We start from the raw sequence: 21,176 nt of genomic DNA on the forward strand, positions 1-21,176 counted from the left end.
ATTGCCAATCCACCTAATTAGAATAAAAGTAATGTTTAACTGACAGAAAAGAACAGAACCTCGATTCTCAAGATGAAATACTGTGATGTACTAACTAAACCAAAGACATTTTAAATACACTGTCACACAAGTGCGAGTAGGGGGATGTTGTATGGACCAAGAAAAGGTTATTCCATGCCAGGCCAGGGGGTGGTGGGGTATACTAAACCCTCCTGTTATCTCTACAGAGCAGTCGCAGGAAAACCTATCTGGTTCTAGCACCCAGAAGAACGTCACTTCCAGCACACAGGCTGACGTCAGAAGGACATCAATTCCAGTTCCCCTACATCACTTCCGATCTGATCCCTTAAAGTTCTGTCTTGGACTAAGTATTGTCAACAGTTCTGTGCTATTTCAAAAAACCATTTGCAGCCAGGAATATTATATGGGAGGCCGCCCCAAACCTTTTTACGTGTGTCGAGTCTGTTCCTTTTTACAACACATAGACTCTAAATTCTAAGACATTTATTGCATATGCTGTATTTATTTCCTTTCACATCCTTTCCTTGTGTTATTAGTAATTTGCATAGTTTAAATATGAAATAGAATATAATGTTCATGTTTGTAAGACTACATAGCTGATGGAAGGTTTAGGCTCCATCCACATTACTACATTTTCATTTTCATTTTGGTTCCCTTCGGACTAAAGGGTCCGAATGAGAGAAATTCCATGTCAGACCAGGGGGTGGTGGAGTGCACTAACTCTCTTTCTCGTTTCTCTGCAGACCAGTTACAGGAAATCCCACCTGGCACGGATGACGTCACTTCTGATTCCGGGGCCTGTCGATGACGTTACTTCCGGTTCCGGTCCTACAGATGACGTCACTTCCTCTGGTCTCCTTTAAAGCCGCCATCTTTGTGCCAACAAGGCAATTCAGATGTGGACTCAAACCTGTACAACTCTGTACTTAAAAATCTGTCCATTGTAGCCTGGAATAATATACTGGTGGCTGCCCCAAACCATTTTTTTTTTGGTGTGGCTTTTGTCATGCTTATGACACCATCTTCTTAATTAGTGAGCCATTTTTGCTGCTGATTAACTTGTTTTACCTTAGTTTTAATTGACGTGACTCAGGCCTCTTAGCTGTTTCTTTCTCCTTAAAGAGCAGCCAAACAATAATGAGACACAAAACAAGTCACTTACCTCATTTCCTCTGCCAGAGTTTAAAACCACCATTTTGTCACATTTGCAGCAGTTCCGTTTTGAACTCAGTTAACACTAGAATCCTGGTCGATTGATATTTGTGGTTGGGTTTTTAACTCATTGACAGCAATGTAAATTGAATTATTTCTTTGTTTCTTATTTTTTGGAAATAAAGTAAATCAGTCTGTGACTTGCAGTAGTGGAGGAAGGGAAGCCAAAAAGATTTTTTAATTTGTAGAAGATCTCAATTGAAAGAGTTAAGAAATTGTAAGGTCATAAATGGGGAAAGTATAACAGTGCAGCATAAAGTGGTGGTAATGGGCTAGGAGATCAGAATCAGAAGGAGGCTAAAGAGACTAAAGCCAGTAAAGCATCGCCAAAGTGTTTATTTGATATTTGGACTTCAGTCTTCTTATACATTTCACGTCAAAATTTTGTCGTTAGTACTATAACATGAAAAAAGTTTCTTTGTGCCTGCCTAGCATAGATCAAGCGAGAGAGAGAGAGAGATCAAGCGCACAGCAAGTGGGCAAAATCCAAAAATAATTATAAAAAAAACTGACGGTAATACTAAACAGGAGAGTGGATGCTGCATGTCAGCTCCCAGTGGTTAACGTCCAACCACATTTGCCAGATTTCTTTGATTTTAAAATCCCTAGAGCATGTGGTGGTGAACTCAAAAACAAATTCTTGAGTGAACAAAGTAAAAACCCACTTCTGAAGCCCAGTATAGTTCAGTTCGCTTGCTACCATTATATGATATGTAAGTAATGCTTATTGCAAGTTGAAATTTGCAGCTTGACCTACTTTCAATTTTATTTTCTATCATTTCCCATTTTGTACATTTTTTTGGGGGTTATTTCAGTTCTTACTGGTTCCAATTTTTAACTCCCCATTTTCTCTGTGGTACCTTGTTCCCATACACTAGGCTTGTTTCAATTTTTGGGTTGCTTTTACCCTCCAAAACTTTGTAAGAATATACAAATACAGATCAAGGTGTTACACTTCACTCTGACTGAAGCTATCGTTTACACAGGTTGTGCTACCAGGTAAAATGAGATTCATACCCAAATTTCCCATTATTCAACTTATTACCTGTTTGAATTTGAAAGAATATAGTTTACTGTAAAATTCTTTCTAATGACCATTAAGAAAAGTGAAGGTCAGTCAGTAACAAAAGCAGTAACTGATCAACAGAAGGAATGTTTTACTCATGAACAATTGTATGTACCATTTTCAAAGGAAGGAGTTTGTATACAGAAAAGCACTTAGCTGGTTACATAGTTCTTCTGATTCATTCGATTAACTAGTGACACTTTAACTGAGGCCCATTGTCTTAGAAATTTTTGCTAGAGAAGCCAGGTAACACAGTTAATTAAATAAGTTACATACACATAAAATAGACTGCTTTAGATACATAGCAAAACAGAATATTTTTACACTGATTAACATAAAAGTATCCTAAATTAGTAGTGTGTACTCACGGTTAACAAATTCCTGCTCCTCTGGGGTGATGATACTGGCCAAGTGGGAAGTGAAATCTCTGCATTTTCGCTCTGCATCCACCCAGGTCTCCCTTTCTGAGAAGTGACGGTAGCAGTTTCCTTGGAACTTTACCCAGTTTTCCTCACAAGTCTGCAAATCTAGATAAATAATTTTTAAGAAGTAAAGTAAGAGAAAACAATTGGCAAGTTTTTAGGAATGGATGGTGTGTGTAAATATCTTTGTAGTACTAAAATTTCTTTATAGTTGAGGAAAAATGATGTTGTTTTTTAAATGACGCTTTATACAGAGGCATGGAGACAGTTTAATCTCTCAGCCTGTCTAACCTTCCCAAATTTATGACATTACTAAGGCTAGCTTCAAAAAATTCATCAACTGATATAAGTCACTGTATTGGTTATTTTTAACTAGGAATCAAACAATGACACAGTGCCTGTGTAGATAATCATAGCATTCTTTGTGTTCTGCAGTGGGATAAACCAGTTGAATAAGTAGAAGGCAGAAGAAGAGCTGTAGATACATGAAAACATAGGAAAGCTCAAGGAGCTTATTGACCCCCTCATCCAAAGAATACTCCTTTTTTTGCTCCTCACTTCTAATTCCAGTCCAGTTCCCGACTATATGTTTATCGCTCTGTCACTTGCTCAAATTGTTTGGATTCCAAGAGTCATGGGAAAGCCTCAGTTCTGGATGGTTTGCCAACTGTACACCTGTTGGCTTTCTGTTGTCAATTATCTGACCCAACCTTTTCAAATGTAAAACTCCATGATTTGCAAATTGCCAAATTGTAAATTTCAAATTTTCAAATTGCTTCCATTAATAAATCAAGCACATGGTCACATTGCTTCCCAAACAGAGGAAAAGTCACTGTGACTGCTCTGCTCTTTCTCTTATAAATTCTAATATCAAATTGTTAGTAAAGATACTTGCTCAACATCTCCAAATTGTCATCCAGAAATTAATATACTGTACCTAGGCCAGACTAGCTTTATCAAGCTTCATCAAGCTCCTGACAATATACAGTATGTTATATATTATTGATTCTGCTTCAACTCTACCTTGCCTTACTGCTATTCTCGTACTTGATGGGCAAGTTATTGAATAGATTGATTTTGGAGAATATTATTATTTTTGTTATATTTTATTCCTCATTCTGTAGCTTTATTAACTAATTCAAATATTTAACATCATTTCCTTATGTATAAATTTGTCAGGCAATGTTGCCCTCTATCCCCCTTTTCTTTAATTTCTCTCTGGAGCCTCTAGCCATTGCCTTTCACAGCTCTGAATTTTTATATCTATAACTATACATAATACACATTGCAGGGTTTCTTTACATACTGATGATATTTTACTTGTTTGGGGAGTGCTGATTTTCCACTTGTTCTTGACCTTTTCCACTGAGATCTTAGATAGAGCTTTATTTGTCTCTCGGGGTAGTGAGAAGTTAAGCAAAACGACACCTTTTATTGGCTAACTAGAAAGATTACTATATGCAAGCAATTGAGGCAAATCAGGCCCCTTCTTCAGGCAAGATGTAATCTGGTAATCTTAGCTGAATATAAGATAAATTGGTATAAATCTATTCTCCATCCTCTTAATTGTCTCTGTCAGCAAGTTTCTCACCCCTTGTCTATCCCAACTGCAGCTTCAATCAAACACCTAGGTATCGAGATCTCTATTGTGCTTCATTATACCATAGCTTACAACTGTCACCATGTGTTAAATTGGGGTTAGGGATTCCCTAAGTCATTGGTCTACTCTTCCTTTATCCTTTCACTTATGTTTAGCAATTATTAAACTTAAAATTGCACACCATTTTAATTTTTTTGGTATAATGCTTACTCCCCAAATGAAATTTTGGACCTCAAAACACCAGCCATTAAACATTCTACTTTGATTTGGAATAGATCTGAACCAGGGGTGTCTCGGCCAAACCTGCAGCTATATCATTGTGTTTTAACTCTTCACGAACGATGTAACTGGTTTATTACACCTGCTAGCACTCTGTCATGACATTTAACTCCCCATCCATACTTCCTATTTCCAACAGTGAAAATTAAGCCTCAATTTTATAAGTTTGGTCTTTTGATCTCATATGCTTTCAAAACATGATGTAGTTATGAGAGATATTCCCTGTCCAACCTGGAATTATTAGAATTCCAACTTTCATAATGGAGCCCTTAATATTGGAGGTGACCGCTTATTTTTTCCTTTGACATTTCTTCCTCCTGCTAAGAGCTAAAGTATCTTCCCGACCACTTCTTTTTTCTTTTATCCTGAACTAAGATCAGTCCTGAAATCATGTGGTGTCGCATTGTCCTCCCCACCTCTCCTGCATCTACTATACTTGTGAGGCATTTCATCTCTGTCTTTGGAGAAAAAAACAGTTTCCAAAATGTATGCAGTGATAACTGGGCTTTCCTATGGCTACTCTATTTGGTCTCATGAACTCCCTTCTACTCACTTTCTATCCTGGAATTCTATACTTTTTAGAATATAAGAACTTTACAAAAATTTAAACAAGAACAGGCCATTCAGCCCAAAAAAGCGTATCAGTCCTATCAACTCAATTCGACCAAAATAAACATCTACAGTAGTCTAGTTTTGAAGTCTCTATATTATAACTGTCTGACACACTGCTTGGCAACTTAGTCCATGAGTTTATGGTTCTCAGTGTGAAGAAAAACTTCCTAATGTTTATGCAAATTCACCCTTAACAAGTTTCTAACTGTGTTCTTGTTCTACTCATTTTAACGTAACAGTCTCGATCCATTGTACTGTTCCTTCATGTTTTTTTTTTTTATTTATTAATTTTATTACAATCAATACATAGCAATCAAGTTTTACAAAAAAAAAAAGAATTATGCTAAGAACAGATCGATCCCCACCCTTGAGAGAGAGAGCAAGCCAAACGGTGTAAAATTTAAGGCTTTTAAAAATACCTAAATCAACAAATTCTCTGTGCTTTATAAAATCATTTCAAAATATTACTGATTAGATCCTGCCATGTTTTGAAAAAAGTCTGCACAGATCCTCTAACTGAGTATTTGATTTTTTCCAATTTTAAATAATATAACACATCAGTTTCCCACTGACTTAAAAGAGGAGAGTTTGGGTTCTTCCAGTTTATCAGAATAAGTCTGCGTGCCAACAGTGTAGTGAATGCAATCACAGTTTGTTTGTCTTTCTCCACTTTAAGACCCTCTGGAAGAACCCCAAACACAGCTGTTAATGGGTTAGGAGGGATTGTGAGTCCAAGACTGTCTGAGAGGTAATTAAAAATTTTTGTCCAGAATAATGTTAATTTGGAGCAGGCCCAGAACATGTGACCTAGTGAGGCTGGGGCTTGGTTGCAACGTTCGCAGGTTGGATCATGCCCTGGAAACATTTTGGAGAGTTTTAGTCGAGACAGATGTGCTCGATATATAATTTTGAGTTGTATAATTGTATGCTTTGCATATGGAGCTTGAGTGAATTCTCTGCATTGCTACTTTCCACTCCTTTTCTGATATATTAATTGAGAGGTCATTTTCCCAGTGTCCTCTTGGATCTTTGAAAGGAAGGGATTGTAAAAGGATTTTATATATTGTAGAGATGGAGTCTAACTCCTTGAAATTGAGCAATAATTTTTCCAGCGTGGATGAGGGTGCAAGATGAGGAAAATCTGGAAGGTTCTGTTTAACAAAGTTCCTGATTTGAAGATAGTGAAAGAAATTTGTAGCTGGAATGTTAAATTTGGAATGTAATTGTTCATAGGATGCAAAGGCGTTGTCTATATAAAGATCTCTAAGCAAGTTAATTCCAAATTTTTCCAGATATTAAAACTGCATATGTTTGTGAGGGTTGAAAGAGGTGGTTCTTTTGCAGGGTGCCACAGAAAGAAGCTTCTCCGTCTTAAAATGCTTTCTACATTGGTTCCAGATTCTAAGTGAGTGGAGCACAATTGGGTTATTAGTGTATTGCCGATAACGTGTGTTTATTGGAGCACAAAGCAAGGAATACAAAGAAGTACTGCAGGATTTTACTTCTATTGCGGTCCATGCCTGTGTATGTTCTTCTATTTGTGTCCAGGTTCTTATCGACTGTATATTTGCCCCAGTAATAAAACTGGAAGTTAGGTAGAGCCATGCCGCCTTCTGCCTTTTGTCTTTGTAGGGTCGCTCTTTTGATGCGTGGATGTTTAGAATTCCAAATAAATGAGGTTATTGTTGAATCTAATTGCTTAAAGAACGATTTATTAATGTATATTGGTATGTTTTGAAATAAAAAAAGGAGCTTAGGAAGAATATTCATCTTAACAGTGTTAATTCTTCCAGCTAGTGTGAGATGAAGGGTTGACCATCTATGCAAGTCTTGTTTAATTTTTTCCATACAGACGACGAAATTTTGTTGATAAAGAGCTTTATGTTTACTTGTGATGTTTACCCCGAGGTATTTAAACTGTTCTGCAATGATAAAAGGAAGGGTGTCTAATCTAATATTATATGCTTGCGAATTCACGGAAAGAGTACACTTTTATTCAGATTAATTCTGAGACCAGAGAGCTTTTGAAATTCTGTGAGTGCTGCTAAGACTGCAGGCACAGAATTTTCTGGGTCCGATATATACAGTACCATGTCATCTGCATATAATGAGATTTTCTGTTCCAGTCCTTCTCTGCTAATCCCCTTTATCTGATCAGTATTTCGACAATGTATTGCCAGTGGTTCAATGGCAATTGCAAACAGCAGTGGTGACAAAGGGCATCCTTGTCTTGTGCCACGTTCTAGTTTAAAGTAGTCTGAGCAAATGTTATTGATGCAAACTGAAGCTTCTGGGTTAGTATACAGTAATTTAATCCATGCACAAATGTTCGGCCAAACCCAAACTTCTCCAAAATAGTAAAAGGTATTTCCATTCAATCATGTCGAATGCTTTTTCTGCATCCAATGATAATAATATTTCTGGGGTGTTTGATTTAGTTGGTGAGTATATTACATTAAACAGGCGTCGAAGATTTGAAGATAAGTGTCGGCCCCTAATAAATCCAGTTTGGTCTTGTGATATTATTGAGGGAGCACTTTCTCCATCCTTCTAGCTATGATTTTAGAGAGTATTTTAACGTCGTTATTCAGAAGTGAAATTGGTCTGTATGATGCACATTGTAATAAGTCCTTATTTTGTTTTGGAAAGACAGTGATTAGTGCTTGGCGAAAGGTTTGTGGAAGAGATTGGTTATCTCTGGCTTCTGTAAATGTTGCTAATAGGAGGGAGCTAGCTGAGCGGAGAATTTCTTGTAAAACTCTGCAGGGTAGCCATCAGGGCCTGCTGCTTTTCCACCTTGGAGTGACTTTATAGCATCCAGTAATTCTGATAATGACAGAGGTTTATCGAGCTCCTCCACACTAATAGCGTCAATTTGTGGTATCTGTAATTTATCCAGAAATGCATTAGATTGTATATTGTCTTCTTTAAACTCAGTAGTATATAGGGATTTATAGTAGTCTCTAAAAGTGTACATTATATTTTTGTGTTCGATGATTTTATCTCCATTCGTGTTAGTAATTACGAGATTGCGTTGCGCACTTCTTGCTTGTGAATTTGTTGCGCTAAAAGCTTATTAGCTTTCTCTCCATGTTCATAATAATGATGTCTGGATTTGTAAATTAGTTGTTCGGTTTCTTTAGTTGTCAAGAGGTTTAATTCTGAATGTAGAGCCTGCCTCCTCTTATGTAGAGTCTCGCTTGGTAGTCTGGCATGTTCTTCATCTATTTTAGTAATTTCGCTTTTATCTCTGCTACTTTCTTAAGCGGATTTATTTCTGTGGGAAAGATATGAGATAATCTGTCCTCTTAAGAAGGCCTTAAGAGTTTCCCAGAGTATTCCTGCAGAGATCTCAGGGGATGTATTTGTCTCTAGAAAGAATTCAATTTGTTTGGATATAAATTCAGTACAATTCTCGTCAGCTAATAGAAGCGGATTGAGACGCCATCTGCGGGTGAGTGTATGGGGCTTAGTAATTTCAGCTCCAAGATCATCGGAGCATGGTCTGAAATAACAATAGCATCGTATTTACAAGATTTAATCTTAGGCAAGAAGTTATTATCTATAAAGAAGTAATCAATCCTTGAGTAGCAATGATGTACTGGTGAGTAGAAAGAATATGTTCTTGAATTTGGGTTTAAAACCTCCAGGGATCTGATAAGTTGTGATCAGTTATAAACTTTGTAATTATCTTTGCGGTGTTAGTTGCGTTCCCCTGTGGAGGAAGTCTTATCTAAAAGTGGATTTAGAACACAATTAAAGTCCCCAGCCATTATAAGTTTATGAGTGTTCAGATTGGGAATGGATGCAAATAAATTTTGTATAAATTCCTTATCATCAACATTAGGTGCATAAACATTTATCAAAATCATTTTACAGTTAGATAAGTCTCCCATGACCATCACATATCTCCCTTCAGGATCCAATACTACATCTGATGCTACAAATGGTACTGTTCTATGTATGAGAATTCCCACCCCTCTAGTTTTCTTTGTAAAACTAGAATGGAACATTTGGCCAGTCCAGTCTTTTGCAGCGGAACTGATCCTTACTTAGTAAGTGGGTTTCCTGTAAAAATACTATTTTAGCATTTAGACCTGTTAGGTGAGAAAGTACTTTCTTTCTCTTTAATTCGTGATTCAGGCCTTTAACATTCCAGCTTACGAAGTTAACTGTCCCATCATGGAGACACTGATTCTGAGTTTTTGGTGTCATATTATAGTCTTAACTGGAAGTGAAATAGTTTAGGTCTTAATTTCCTATTCCCCCAAGAGTTGTTGCCATGCAGCTTATTATTACGTTGATAGTTATAATTATAAAGATTGAGATGATAGATTAGATATAGATCAAGCCTGCTCTCTTTCTCTTCCCCTTAACCCCCACCCTCCCTTTTTGCCTCCCCAGGTGAGGCTAAAACCCACTTCATGCAGTCCCAGTCCTCTGACATACCCAGAGACAGAGCACGTCCAAAGCACATCAAGCCCCCATGCAGTGGCGCTTTAAGGTTAAAAGATAGAGATATCTGTTACCAATATAGTCTTTAAAAGAGGAAAAAGAAAGAAAAGAATTTTGCACTTAATATATATATATATATATACATATACATATATACATATATATATATATACATACATACATACATATAATCTTCATCAATTTTAGTGCATTAAGATGATATCCCCAGATAATAAACCCAGGTGATGGTGTTAAAGATGTGTCCAAAACAAGCATAACAAGTCTTAATGCAGTAATAGCAATAACAGCAAACCAAGGGTATGATATTGAACAGTCTCATTTAGGGTACACATGAAATAATTAGAAAAGAAAAAAGAGGAGGAAAACGTAATTAAGCACAATAAAACATAAACATTTAGCGCCCTAGTAATACTAAGTAATAATAAGTAATAAGTAAGTAATAATAATATAAGAATATGAGAATATATGCTGATAAAAAACCCGTATTTTAAAAACAAATAGATCAGACAGTAGATTATTAATCCTAGCTTTATCATTTACCGCCATGACTCACAATTATGTATCAGAATAGTCCCGGGATCAGCTTTCTTAACTCATTTTCTGCCTCCTCCTTGCTAGCGAAAACATAGAAATGACCCTGCCATTCCACTTTCAGAGATTTGTTTGAACAATTATTGCACACTTTCTGTAAATCCAATAAACTTCATTTCACTTCTCAAATATCACTGTGTGTGTCTCCTATATGATATATTTAACTGACATTTTTTATCGTAACAACCAACGATTTATACAGGAAAATAATGACTATTAACAAGGTTGCCCAAACTTTTGCATCCCACTGTAAGTTCATGACCCATTTCAAAACCCAATGATGCAGGTCCAGAGATTGTTTTTTTCTTCTGATTTATTCACACTTGGTGTTTTGATCTTATTGGTATTACTTCTGGTGAGGCACTTTTCTATAAAGGACCCCTACTATAATATTGTACTTCTGGCTGAAATCAAAGCTAAAACTAAGGCAACTGTTTACAGTCTGGGTATGGGTTTAAAGTTAAATGGACTTAAAAACACAGATTTCAACAAACAGAAATAATCAGAAAACGTTAAATTGTTTGTTGTGTATTTTACTTATAACAAAAGAAAATATATCAAATGAGAAAAGAAAAATAGGAATCGTTGTTTGAATGAGCGATCTGAAGTAAGTAGGTCCAGCACTAATTGCCCCTTTCAGACACTCCAAATGAAACTAATGACAAAGAAAACTTGAATCTATTTTCATATAAACAAGAATACTTAACTTTTACTTGCAGTGCTTGCACACAAGACTTCATCTCTGGTTGCCACCTTTTTCTTTTGCTGTTTTTTCAGCTGTACAGCAGCAACATTGAGTGTGTGACTTGTGCAGCTGAAGAGACTTTATACATACGGTATACACTTTATGGTGTGCAACAGCCGACTCTACAAGTATGTTCTCAGTAGGCAGATAAGTAAAGTAATTCATTGGCTTTAATCAAATAAATAACATTTACATTACATGTATTAAAATACATTTAATCAAATAAAGTTTAGGTGAAGGCACCTGTACTAGAAGGTACAAAAGAGATCAAAGTAAGACACAGTCACTTACAGAAGTGACACTGAACAAGGAAAAATAAAATAGCAAAGGTTCTAGAACAATCTGAAAGTCAACTTGGAGAGTGTGGCAAGTCGCCGGGACGCCTGGAAGGACCAGAAGGTGGCATGTACGTCCTCCGGGCCATGAGGGGGCAACCACCCTGGATCAGTTGAGGACTACGGGAGAAGAACAAGGAGGTTTATGCCTATTGGGACCCGTGGCCACCGCCAGGAGGCACCCTGAGTCTCAGAGGGCCTGGGACTGATTTACTTCCGCCACACCCGGGAAGATGGAGGAGGATCCCTTCAGGGACGTCCGGAGTGCTTCCGAGTGCTCTTCCGCCACACCCGGAAGTGTCGTCAGAGGGAGCACCTGGAGCACATCCGGGTGAGAATAAAGGGGCCCGCCTTCCTACAGTCTGGGAGCTAGAGTCGGGAGTGGGAGCGGGACAAGTCTCCAATGGAGAGAGGAAAGGCGGTCCAAGGACAGAGAGAGAGAAGCCTGGAGGATTGGTGTTTGGAGCACAGTGTGTTGTGTGGGACTGTTGTGATGGAGGAGAAAATAAAGGTGCTTTTGAGAAAGATGCGGTGTCTGTCTGGTGTCACAAGAGTCACACAGCAGGTTGTAAAAGTGAATGAATTGAAAATTCAAGGCATGTAATAATATTATTGACAGTTCATACAGGCATGTAGAGAAGGTGAACAGGTGTAAATCAGCTGGAGCTGCTTTAAAGATACATTTAAATGAATTAAAAAAATTAAATAGTTTTACCCAAGCAAACTTAAAAATCTGGCACATAATATTGCAGTCTTTTATAATGTTAGTCTATTTGGAAGCTTGCTACCAGGGGACCTGCAGAGAGAGAGATGCCAGCTAATCCACCACCTTGAGTACAGGACTGAGGAGAAAGCTAGCCTGAGCTGTAATAAAGAACTGGAGGAACTCACCCAGGTGACCTTTAGAGAGATAGTGTAGACCCTTAGATTGGTGGGGGGATTACAATGCAGAGAGGTTCAACCCACAAATAACCAGTTTACCAAAAACATAATAAACAAAAAAACTGGATGGTCAGCATGCGACATTAATGTGTCATACAGATAGTGGGTTGGTACTCTTATGAGAGCCAGGGGGCCAAATCTTGATTGAACAAGCTGTGTACAAGATGGAAGGAGAATGAAAAGATGAACAATCAGGCCAGGTAATATATTTTGGGATTTATGTTTCTGTTTGAAAGTGTATGGTGAGTCTAAAGGGTGAATTATATTATATAATTAATTTTAAATTATATTATGATAATAATTATTATATACCAGTAACGGCGCAATTCACTTGACTTGAACATTCCTAGTTTTCGTCCTCTTTCTCTGTACGTTTAGCATTTGTTTGCTCAGAGGCTGATGCGTTTGCTGCTTCCTGAGCAGCTCTTCGTTTCTCCACCCCAGTGGCCTGCTGCTTCTCTTCTTTCATTGGCATCTTTTCGCGTTAAAACTGATTAAGTCAGTGTTTGTGTTGCAATTACTTGGTACATTTACTTTAATTTTTCACTTAAGCTGGCACTTAAGTCTTCACTCTGCCTCAAGAATGATTTACGATATGAAGAGTTAGGGGAAATGATGGCGAAGGTGGTAGGGATGAAAACGGCGCCCATACGCATATGCCACACGGCGCCCTGCTGGCCGCTGCCGAGAGTTGATTCTACAATAAAAAAAAAATAAAAATAAAAGGACTAACCTTGGAGGTAAATCATCACCCAAAAGCAGATAGTAGACGTCTCGTAGTATATGCGTACCAAATTTCAGGTCAATAGTTCAAACGGTTTGCGAGCTACAGGTGATTTCAAATCCTGGACAGACAAATGAACAGCCACGCTAGCGTATTATATGAGAAGATATTATATTTTTATTTTAAAGGGTGAATTATATTGAAAGTGCCAATTATGTTTAAGTTTTGTTTCTTTCTTCATGGCAACTTTTAACCTAAATTATTACTATACCACAGTGATTGGAAATGTCAAGACTTGTTTAGAAAGAACAGCACCAGGTAAGCTTTCTTGATCATAATGAACGGGTGGATCAATTTCTTTACCTCCTCTGCAAACTGGCTATTGATATATAAAGGTACAAACAATCTTTTTTATTAACTGGTGTTCCCCATCAATTCTTTTGCTTTGTTGAAACACTTCCAGAATGACTTTACGTTTAACTTTTGGTATACTGTACAAACGAAAATGATAAGATGGCATTGTTTTACTGAAAAACAAGTTAAGTGAAGTAGTGACTGATCAAAGTAAAAGAGGTAGAGTAAAGATGAGAGTAAATGGTGTACTGATGTTTCTCCAGTGGCAAAGTATTACCTCTGACCTACATGAATCCAGAGGGCTGTGCCACTAACAATGTACCTCACATTTTATTCCACCAAGGAACTCTTCATTGATAACTTTACTGGATGAAGGATCATTTTCTTCTAATCCATGTACATAACTATGGATTTCTTTGGTTGAAGCAGGTTGCTATCTGACTCAACTATGCAATGGCCATCAACAATACTCTAATAGCATCTTCTTTATATGTTTCTCAGAAAATCATTATTGAATCATAATGCACAAAAATAGCCACAGTATTTCCTGTAAGATTTTCTTTTTCACAAATTAGCTGACTCTGCTCTCATTTCTGGAAGTCCACCCAACTACTTTTCCACTTTAAATAAATGAAGCTACTAAAGACAAGGTACACATTTTTTTATTTTTTTTTTTTGCCAACGGTCATTTGCAGAAAGAGAACCATTGACTGTGAAAGAGATCAGCCAACGATAAGCATTCCTGGGAACAGTTAAAATGAACCACTGCTGCTGTGCACAATGAACCACAGACTGTAAAGACTGAAATCTGTAGTGTATCAAATGTGGCTGTCATTGCTGCTAACAAATCTTTTCTTTTTCTGCTCATGAAACCTAACAGGCTTTGGAGTTTTGCATTGCTCCCCTATGAATACTTCCCAACATGATCTGCAGAAGGAGTATAAATCTCACTTTGAGATGGTGTTAAAGCGTGTGGCTTAACCAAAATAAGCAAGCAAACAAAAAACAACTTGAGTCTTTCATATGCGCATGTAAGGAGTTAATAACATTTATAATGTTGTCTCAAGGTTAAATAACAGCAGAACCTCTGTTTTCAAACCACTTTTTTGGACTGAGCTCAGGGGCACTAAATAAAAGGGTTGTGTCATTGGGGTAGTAAATGCCTAAAGCAACAGAATAATGAACACATTCATATTTTATAATATTCAGTTAAGTTCCTAAACACTCCTGAAAAGAACTGCTTTAAGTCTGTCTTCTCAGATACTCAGGCTTTGTCAAAAAAGCCGCCTTACTTGTATCTTTTCCATATTAAGCATTTCATTTGAAATATTTATAAAATGTATAACTGGCTTTCATTTTAAAATCTTTGTAAATCTGCTGCTTTCAATTGAGTATTTTTGCAGACCAGTGCTTCTGTACACTTCTGGTCTTGGCAATATGCTGAAATAAATGGTCTTTATTTTGAACAATTTCCATATTACTGTCTTTGTACATCATATGTTTCGTTTTCCTGACTTTAATTTATTAATCTAAAAATGTCACTCAGGGTCAACTACGTTTTTCTTTGAAATTCAATGAAAGAGTCACGTGTTTCATATGCAAGAGTACTTCAGCATCTACAATTTGAAAAGCAGCTGTATAATGATGAGATTTCTTTCTGTGCTGCTATTTTTTATTAATGAATATTTCATTAAATTTAGTACTAGGGTGTTGTACCGTGTTAGCCATTATGAATGTAGTGAAAAGCCAAGCAAAATGACACCTTTTATTGGCTAACTAAAAAGATTACAATATGCAAGCTTTCGAGGCAACTCAGGCCCCTTCTTCAGGCAAGTGAGTTGTCATGCAAAATGAAGAGGGCTGAGTTGCCTCGAAAGCTTGCATATTGTAATCTTTTTAGTTAGCCAATAAAAGGTGTCATTTTGCTTGACTTTTCACTAATTACATTTATAAATATTGTTCAAATTTAATAAGCAAATATAGTTAAATGATGAGAAAGAACCAACTCATGTTTATCAGAACTCAAAACAGCATTATATACTTTCCTGAATTTGTAAACAAAGGGTGTGAAAATGGCAACCCTTCTTATAAGCCAATGTCATAATTTAGAGGAGCTGTAAAAAGACAATGTCAAGTGGCTGTGCAGATATCACTACCTCACAACTCCAGAACCTTGGTTTAAATCCTGACCCACTTCTGCCAGTATGGGCTTTTTTTTTTTCCTGGATTCCAACTTTTCTTCTCTCATGTCAGAAATGTGCATGTTAGCTTTACTGATGACCACAACTGTCTCTTTGTGGATGTGCCTGTGAGTTCATCTTGTGCTGCACTGACATTCCATCCATGGCTGTTTATTATCTTATGCATCAGAACCAATGCAAGTCAGATGACAGGTTTGGGTGGTACAGATTTAGATGGAGTAGATCTTGTAAATGGAAGATTGCCCTTTGGAAATTGGTTTTATACTTATGGACATATAGAAATATCTCCAAAACCATATTTCTTAATTGGGATGCTCTTTAGCTTATTCTGGAGTTTTCCCATGAATAAGGATCATGGGGATGTGAGTATACTCACAAGCCCCTGATTTTGTGCCAGTAAATTAAAACCTTTTTATTTTTGTCCCACTATGTAATATACTTTGTCTTCTGGGTGGGTGTTTGTAAGGATATCTCCTATTTAATATGTAGATCTACTAGTAAAGCTCAGTAAATATGCAAGAAATAATGGAGACACACTAGGGCCAGTGACTCAGAGGAACAACCTTTACAATCTGAATTCAAAAGTTGAATTGCTATGAACTCACAAGCAATGTCAAGCAAAAGGAGAAATGTAGCCATATAAGAAAGTGAAAATAAAAGCTGAAAGTTAATTCCATGAAACTAAAGTGACAATTAGGCTATCAAAGAGCTACTGAAGGCTAACTTAACTTGACCTGTATTTCTAGCACTGAAATAATTGTATTTCTCTTAACTGTGAAGAACAAGAATACTCTACTGCTTTGACATTAACTTTTAATTAATCAAAATATATCAATAGCCTTCCAGATCTATAGTTAACTGTGTATAAAGTGTGTTTCATAATCTACACCAGGGGTCTCCAACTCCAGTCCTGAAGAGCTACTGTGGCTGTAGGTTTTCATTCTAACCCTTTTCTTAATTAGTCATTAGTCATTTTGCTGCTAATTAACTCCATCCATTATCCAACCCGCTATATCCTAACACAGGGTCACCGGGGTCTGCTGGAGCCAATCTCTGCCAGCACGGGGCGCAAGGCAGGAACAAATCCTTGGCAGGGAGCCAGCCCACACACCTGCATTTCTTTGAACTGTGGGAGGAAACCCAAGCAGACACGGGGAGAACATGCAAACTCCACGCAGGGAGGACCTGGGAAGTGAACCCGGGTCTCCTAAATGGGAGGCGGCAGCACTACCCACTGTGCCGCCCTGCTAATTAACTCTTTGCTTTAATTTTAAATGATGCACATCTTAAGACTCAGCTTCCTTAATAATTTCTTTTTTACTTAATTAGCAACCAAACAATATTAAGACACAAAATGTACCAACACATAAACAACAACCTGCATCCATCACACAATAACTGAAAATAAAGAAAGATGAAGGTCTCAGTAAGGTTGATCTGCTCAGGTCCATAAAATATTTTGACAGCCAGCGCTCTTAAAAAAGAAAATCAACTGTTTTGGAAATGTCTGCCATGGAATTAAATAACGGGTTTAATTAGCAACGACAATTGGCTTCAAGTTAAGAAACTGAATGAAGGTTGGAGTTTGAGGCCCCAACTTAGTTGGTCATCTGTTGGCTCACTTCACATCAGATTTATGTTTAGGTGCTGTTTAAGGAAAAATTAATCAATTCATCAGTCAGAGTCTCAAGAAAAGGCAATTAAAATAAAGGGAAATAGATAATTAGCAGCAAAAACCGGTCACTAAATAAGAAAATAGCTAGAATGAAAACTTACAGCCATAGTAGCTGCCCAGGACTGGAGTTGGAGACCACTGATCTACACAATTAAAAAAACCTAAAATTTTTGGGAAACCAATCTTATAAAAAAATACAATATCACAAGTACTTACCTGAGTTCACAGCAATGATACAACGTGCCTTAATGTAAATTTCCATACACTGCATTTGGATCCAACTAACCCAGAATGTGACAAGGTAGTACGAGAAAAGCTTAAAAGTTTTAAAGATGAAGTGTTTTAAAAATAAGCTTCATTTAATATTTAATTGTGTTGATTTGTGAAGCAGTGCTGCCTCCCAGTCCCACAGATGCTGTGTTTGAACACCATTGCTGTCTGTTTGAACTTTGCATGTGCTTTCCCAGGTTTATGTGGGTTCTTCTTCAGGTACTCTGAATTCCTCCCAGGTTCTAAAGACATGAATGCTAGCTTAACTGCTAATTCAAAAATGGCCCTTAGTGCAGGATTGATCCCTCCAATAGACTGGCATCTAATTCATGGGGTAGCTCCTCTCTTACAAGTGATACTGCAGGATTAGGCTTTGGCCCACTGCATGTCACAATTTGATTAAGTGGGTTTGATGTTATGTTGATGCTTCACTGGGATTAAACCTAAACATATGCATACATCTAAAAACTAAATTCGTCCAGTTACATATTTTTAAAGTAAAATCAAGAGCTAGAGTAATCATTTTTCTATCAATGCGCTAAATGTATAAAATGACAAATTAGTTTGCAAATTGTGACTCCATTAAATAACCAGCCAGCCTACTGGATGCTCGACTCAATAGCTCCAACATAAGTTTGTATAAATTGTAAATACTAGGTGAGGGAGACCAGATGATACACAAGCATAAAGAGGGGATCATCAAACATGCACCAGCAAAGTTTCAAAGATTACAGAAAGCAGAGTTGGATGAGTTCTTGGAGTCCAAAGCTACAGTCCACTGTAGAGAGAGTGGTATGGGGATACTACTTCCCATTACGCAACTTTTCCCATGAAATACTCATCATATGCAATAATAATCATAATACAGCAAAAATATGAGAAACAAGGAGGCAACATGGCACCAAAGCATGAATTTGCACCTGTAGCCAGTTTTCAGACTTTGGTTTCCGTTGTGTTTCTCCAATGAAATGTTAGTAAAATTAGCTGAAGCCTTCGTCGTACCCATCTCACAGTGATCCCCTCCGTAGCTTGGGAGGCATAAGCATGTGTAAGTGTTGATGCCATCGATGCAGGTGGCTCCATTCACACAAGGGCTTGATAGGCATTCATCAGTGTCTGCAAGAAAATGGTCTGCCATTAGGATTCCTAACTGGGGCTCTGACCCAGAGGAGGGCAGTACAGGGTAACAGAGGATTGGTTTTCAATAAAGAGTTATCAAAGGAATAGATAATGCTGACATTGAATGGAGTAGGAGCGTGCAGTTATTTGAATCGATTTGCTAGTGCTGCTTGACAAGCCAAAATTCTACATCTTTAATGTTTATTGGACTCATTGCAAATATCCAGATGTGTGACTTGCTTATTTGCAGTTTTTTTCACTTGATGGTCAAAGGCCAAAGTAATCTAACAACTGTAAAGAATATACATAACTTAAGAATTTTCTTATTAAATCAGAGACGAAATATATTCTGTAAATGTATGATCAGCCAGATGTTAAAGAAGAGTTAGCATAATATTAAAATTGAACCCATTGATTGGATACTACAGGGGCTGCTTTTAGAGGATCACCAAAAGAGGCAAAGGTGTAGTATAAGTCAGCATGGACTCAGGTAATGAATTCCTGTATGGCAGACAATAAAAAAAGTTTTGTTTTTTTTATTGTTCCTCTCCTAAAATGACACTAAACTCTAAGAATAACCTTTTTATGTTACTTTCTCTAAGTGAATGGTGACACCCATGTAGCTTTCCATATAATTGTTTTTGTAAAATTCAGGCCTTTGTTAATTATAGTATATATGAAGAACAATAGTTCATCAATATAAACTTTGATAAAAAATATTTACGTTCAGAAGCAGTGACCCAGTTTCCTTGAAAAACTAAATAACGAGGCATGTAAAATACTGCAAGAAAGTTTTCAAAATTCAAAGCTGAGTTTATTGGTCCAGAATTAGGCTGCAAATTATGAAGATTAGCATATGGCAAAATTACAAATTATCATAAAACAAATTCTATACTCAACAGGCCTGAAGATGAAGAGGGGTCAAATGAGGCCCCATCATCCATTAATTCAAGAGTTATATAGCTGTCTTTTTTGGACCTGTGGTTAGCAAAATGTAATCAGCTGCCAAAATGTCACATTCAAGCTCTGCTGTGGACAATTTTTTGGAATTTTTTTCGGCCAAGGAATTATTCAAGAATAAAATAGATATGCCAGGGAGATTGCAGTGTTAAGGAGTTGGGCATTGACCTACTGTAAAAATGGCATTGCCCAGGACTGTCTATAAAGGCTGAGTGACTTGATCTACTTAATATATAGTTTGCATGATTAAACTGCCCTTCACTTTCAGTGGAGGCAGCAGGCTATTCTAGGCCATATCACATTGTTCTTTACAAGAATGATTTTCAGAGTGCACTGTTATTGAAATCATGTCCATGGGAAAATCTAGTGTTCATTAGTACCAAGAAAGAAGCAAGATATTGAAGATGAATGGACACTAATTGGAAATATCTTTATAATAAGCCTAGAAAAAGTCAGTGCTGGAAAACGGAGACTGTCCCAGCACCTTTATCCAAGACAACTTCTGTTCATGATGAGGATACAATGCAATTTTTTACATACAGGGTGGTCCAGATCTAATTATGCAATTATGAAAAGGCGAACACATCGCACCTGCTGTTCGACTGACAACCATCTCCCCACCATTTTGGAATGCAGGGCAGGAGCTGCCATCTATCGACAACAAAAATATATTTTTTGTGAATTCTCTATGTAATAAACTTAATAAGTTACAGCGTAATGAAAATTGCATAATTAGATCTGGACCACCCTAAATATAGTCAAGGATTTAACAGGCACTCATGGGGTTGCAAAGTCCTGTGCTTTGGCTACAACATCACAGATACTATTAATAGAGACGTATCTTTGTGCATCATCAGTATGCGGTCCACGCTTTTGTTAGGTAATGTATGAATCTTTAAAGTGCTGACATAAGTGATGAGACAGCCTTTGTAACAAAACTGATTGGCCTTATTGTAGTGCTCTTCTCCCATGCTAATGTTCGGCAGGTGTGCCACTAGGCCATCATTGTCAACTATATCGTTCTACTCTCAAGAACTGATGAGAACACCCAGTCAGGGCATATACAGTATGGTGACCCTAACCTGACCATATCATGTTAACTTATCAGTTAGCAGCAGTTGTGAGTATTTAAAGATATCAAAGCTTGATAATTTGCAGATTTGACCATGAAAATGTACCTTGACAGTTTAAGCTCAAATTGGAGCACTGCTTCTGCTTCTGGGTAAAAACCATTTTTTAACAGTATATAGCCTAAATATAAAGAATTTTTAAAAAGTTTTGCGTAACAGAACAATGCACCTTTGTGACATGCTTACAAATACTAAATTAATGGAAATCAACAATTAGGTGTCATTAATGAAACAAAATGAACAATATCTCTTTTCTTTTTAAAAGCATATTAGATGCTTGTGAACAAAATGAAATAATTACATGTTTATAGTTAATATAATAAATACAATTTAAAATAAATAAATCAATGCATCATTTTATCTTCAACTAAATAAAATGCACATTCTTTCCAATATTTCAATAATGATCTTGTGATTGTATTTTAATTTATTCTTTATTTCA

At 37.0% G+C, this 21,176-nt stretch overlaps 1 protein-coding gene across 3 annotated transcripts in view; it reads right to left on the minus strand.

Annotated features, from left to right (window-relative positions):
* The window catches only part of LOC120541444 (aggrecan core protein-like), a 177,842-nt gene that overhangs the window by 24,117 nt on the left and 132,549 nt on the right, over nt 1–21,176 (minus strand). For 2 of the 3 annotated variants that reach the window (XM_039773072.1, XM_039773071.1), the window contains one exon: nt 2,668–2,826. In XM_039773072.1, the coding sequence (XP_039629006.1) occupies nt 2,668–2,826 (159 nt within the window). Of the gene's footprint in view, nt 1–2,667; nt 2,827–18,527; nt 18,642–21,176 lie in introns of all 3 variants that reach the window. The other variant, XM_039773070.1, reaches the window with a different exon arrangement.

Source organism: Polypterus senegalus, chromosome 12, assembly GCF_016835505.1.
Source record: "Polypterus senegalus isolate Bchr_013 chromosome 12, ASM1683550v1, whole genome shotgun sequence".
In the NCBI taxonomy this organism is placed as follows: domain Eukaryota; kingdom Metazoa; phylum Chordata; class Cladistia; order Polypteriformes; family Polypteridae; genus Polypterus; species Polypterus senegalus.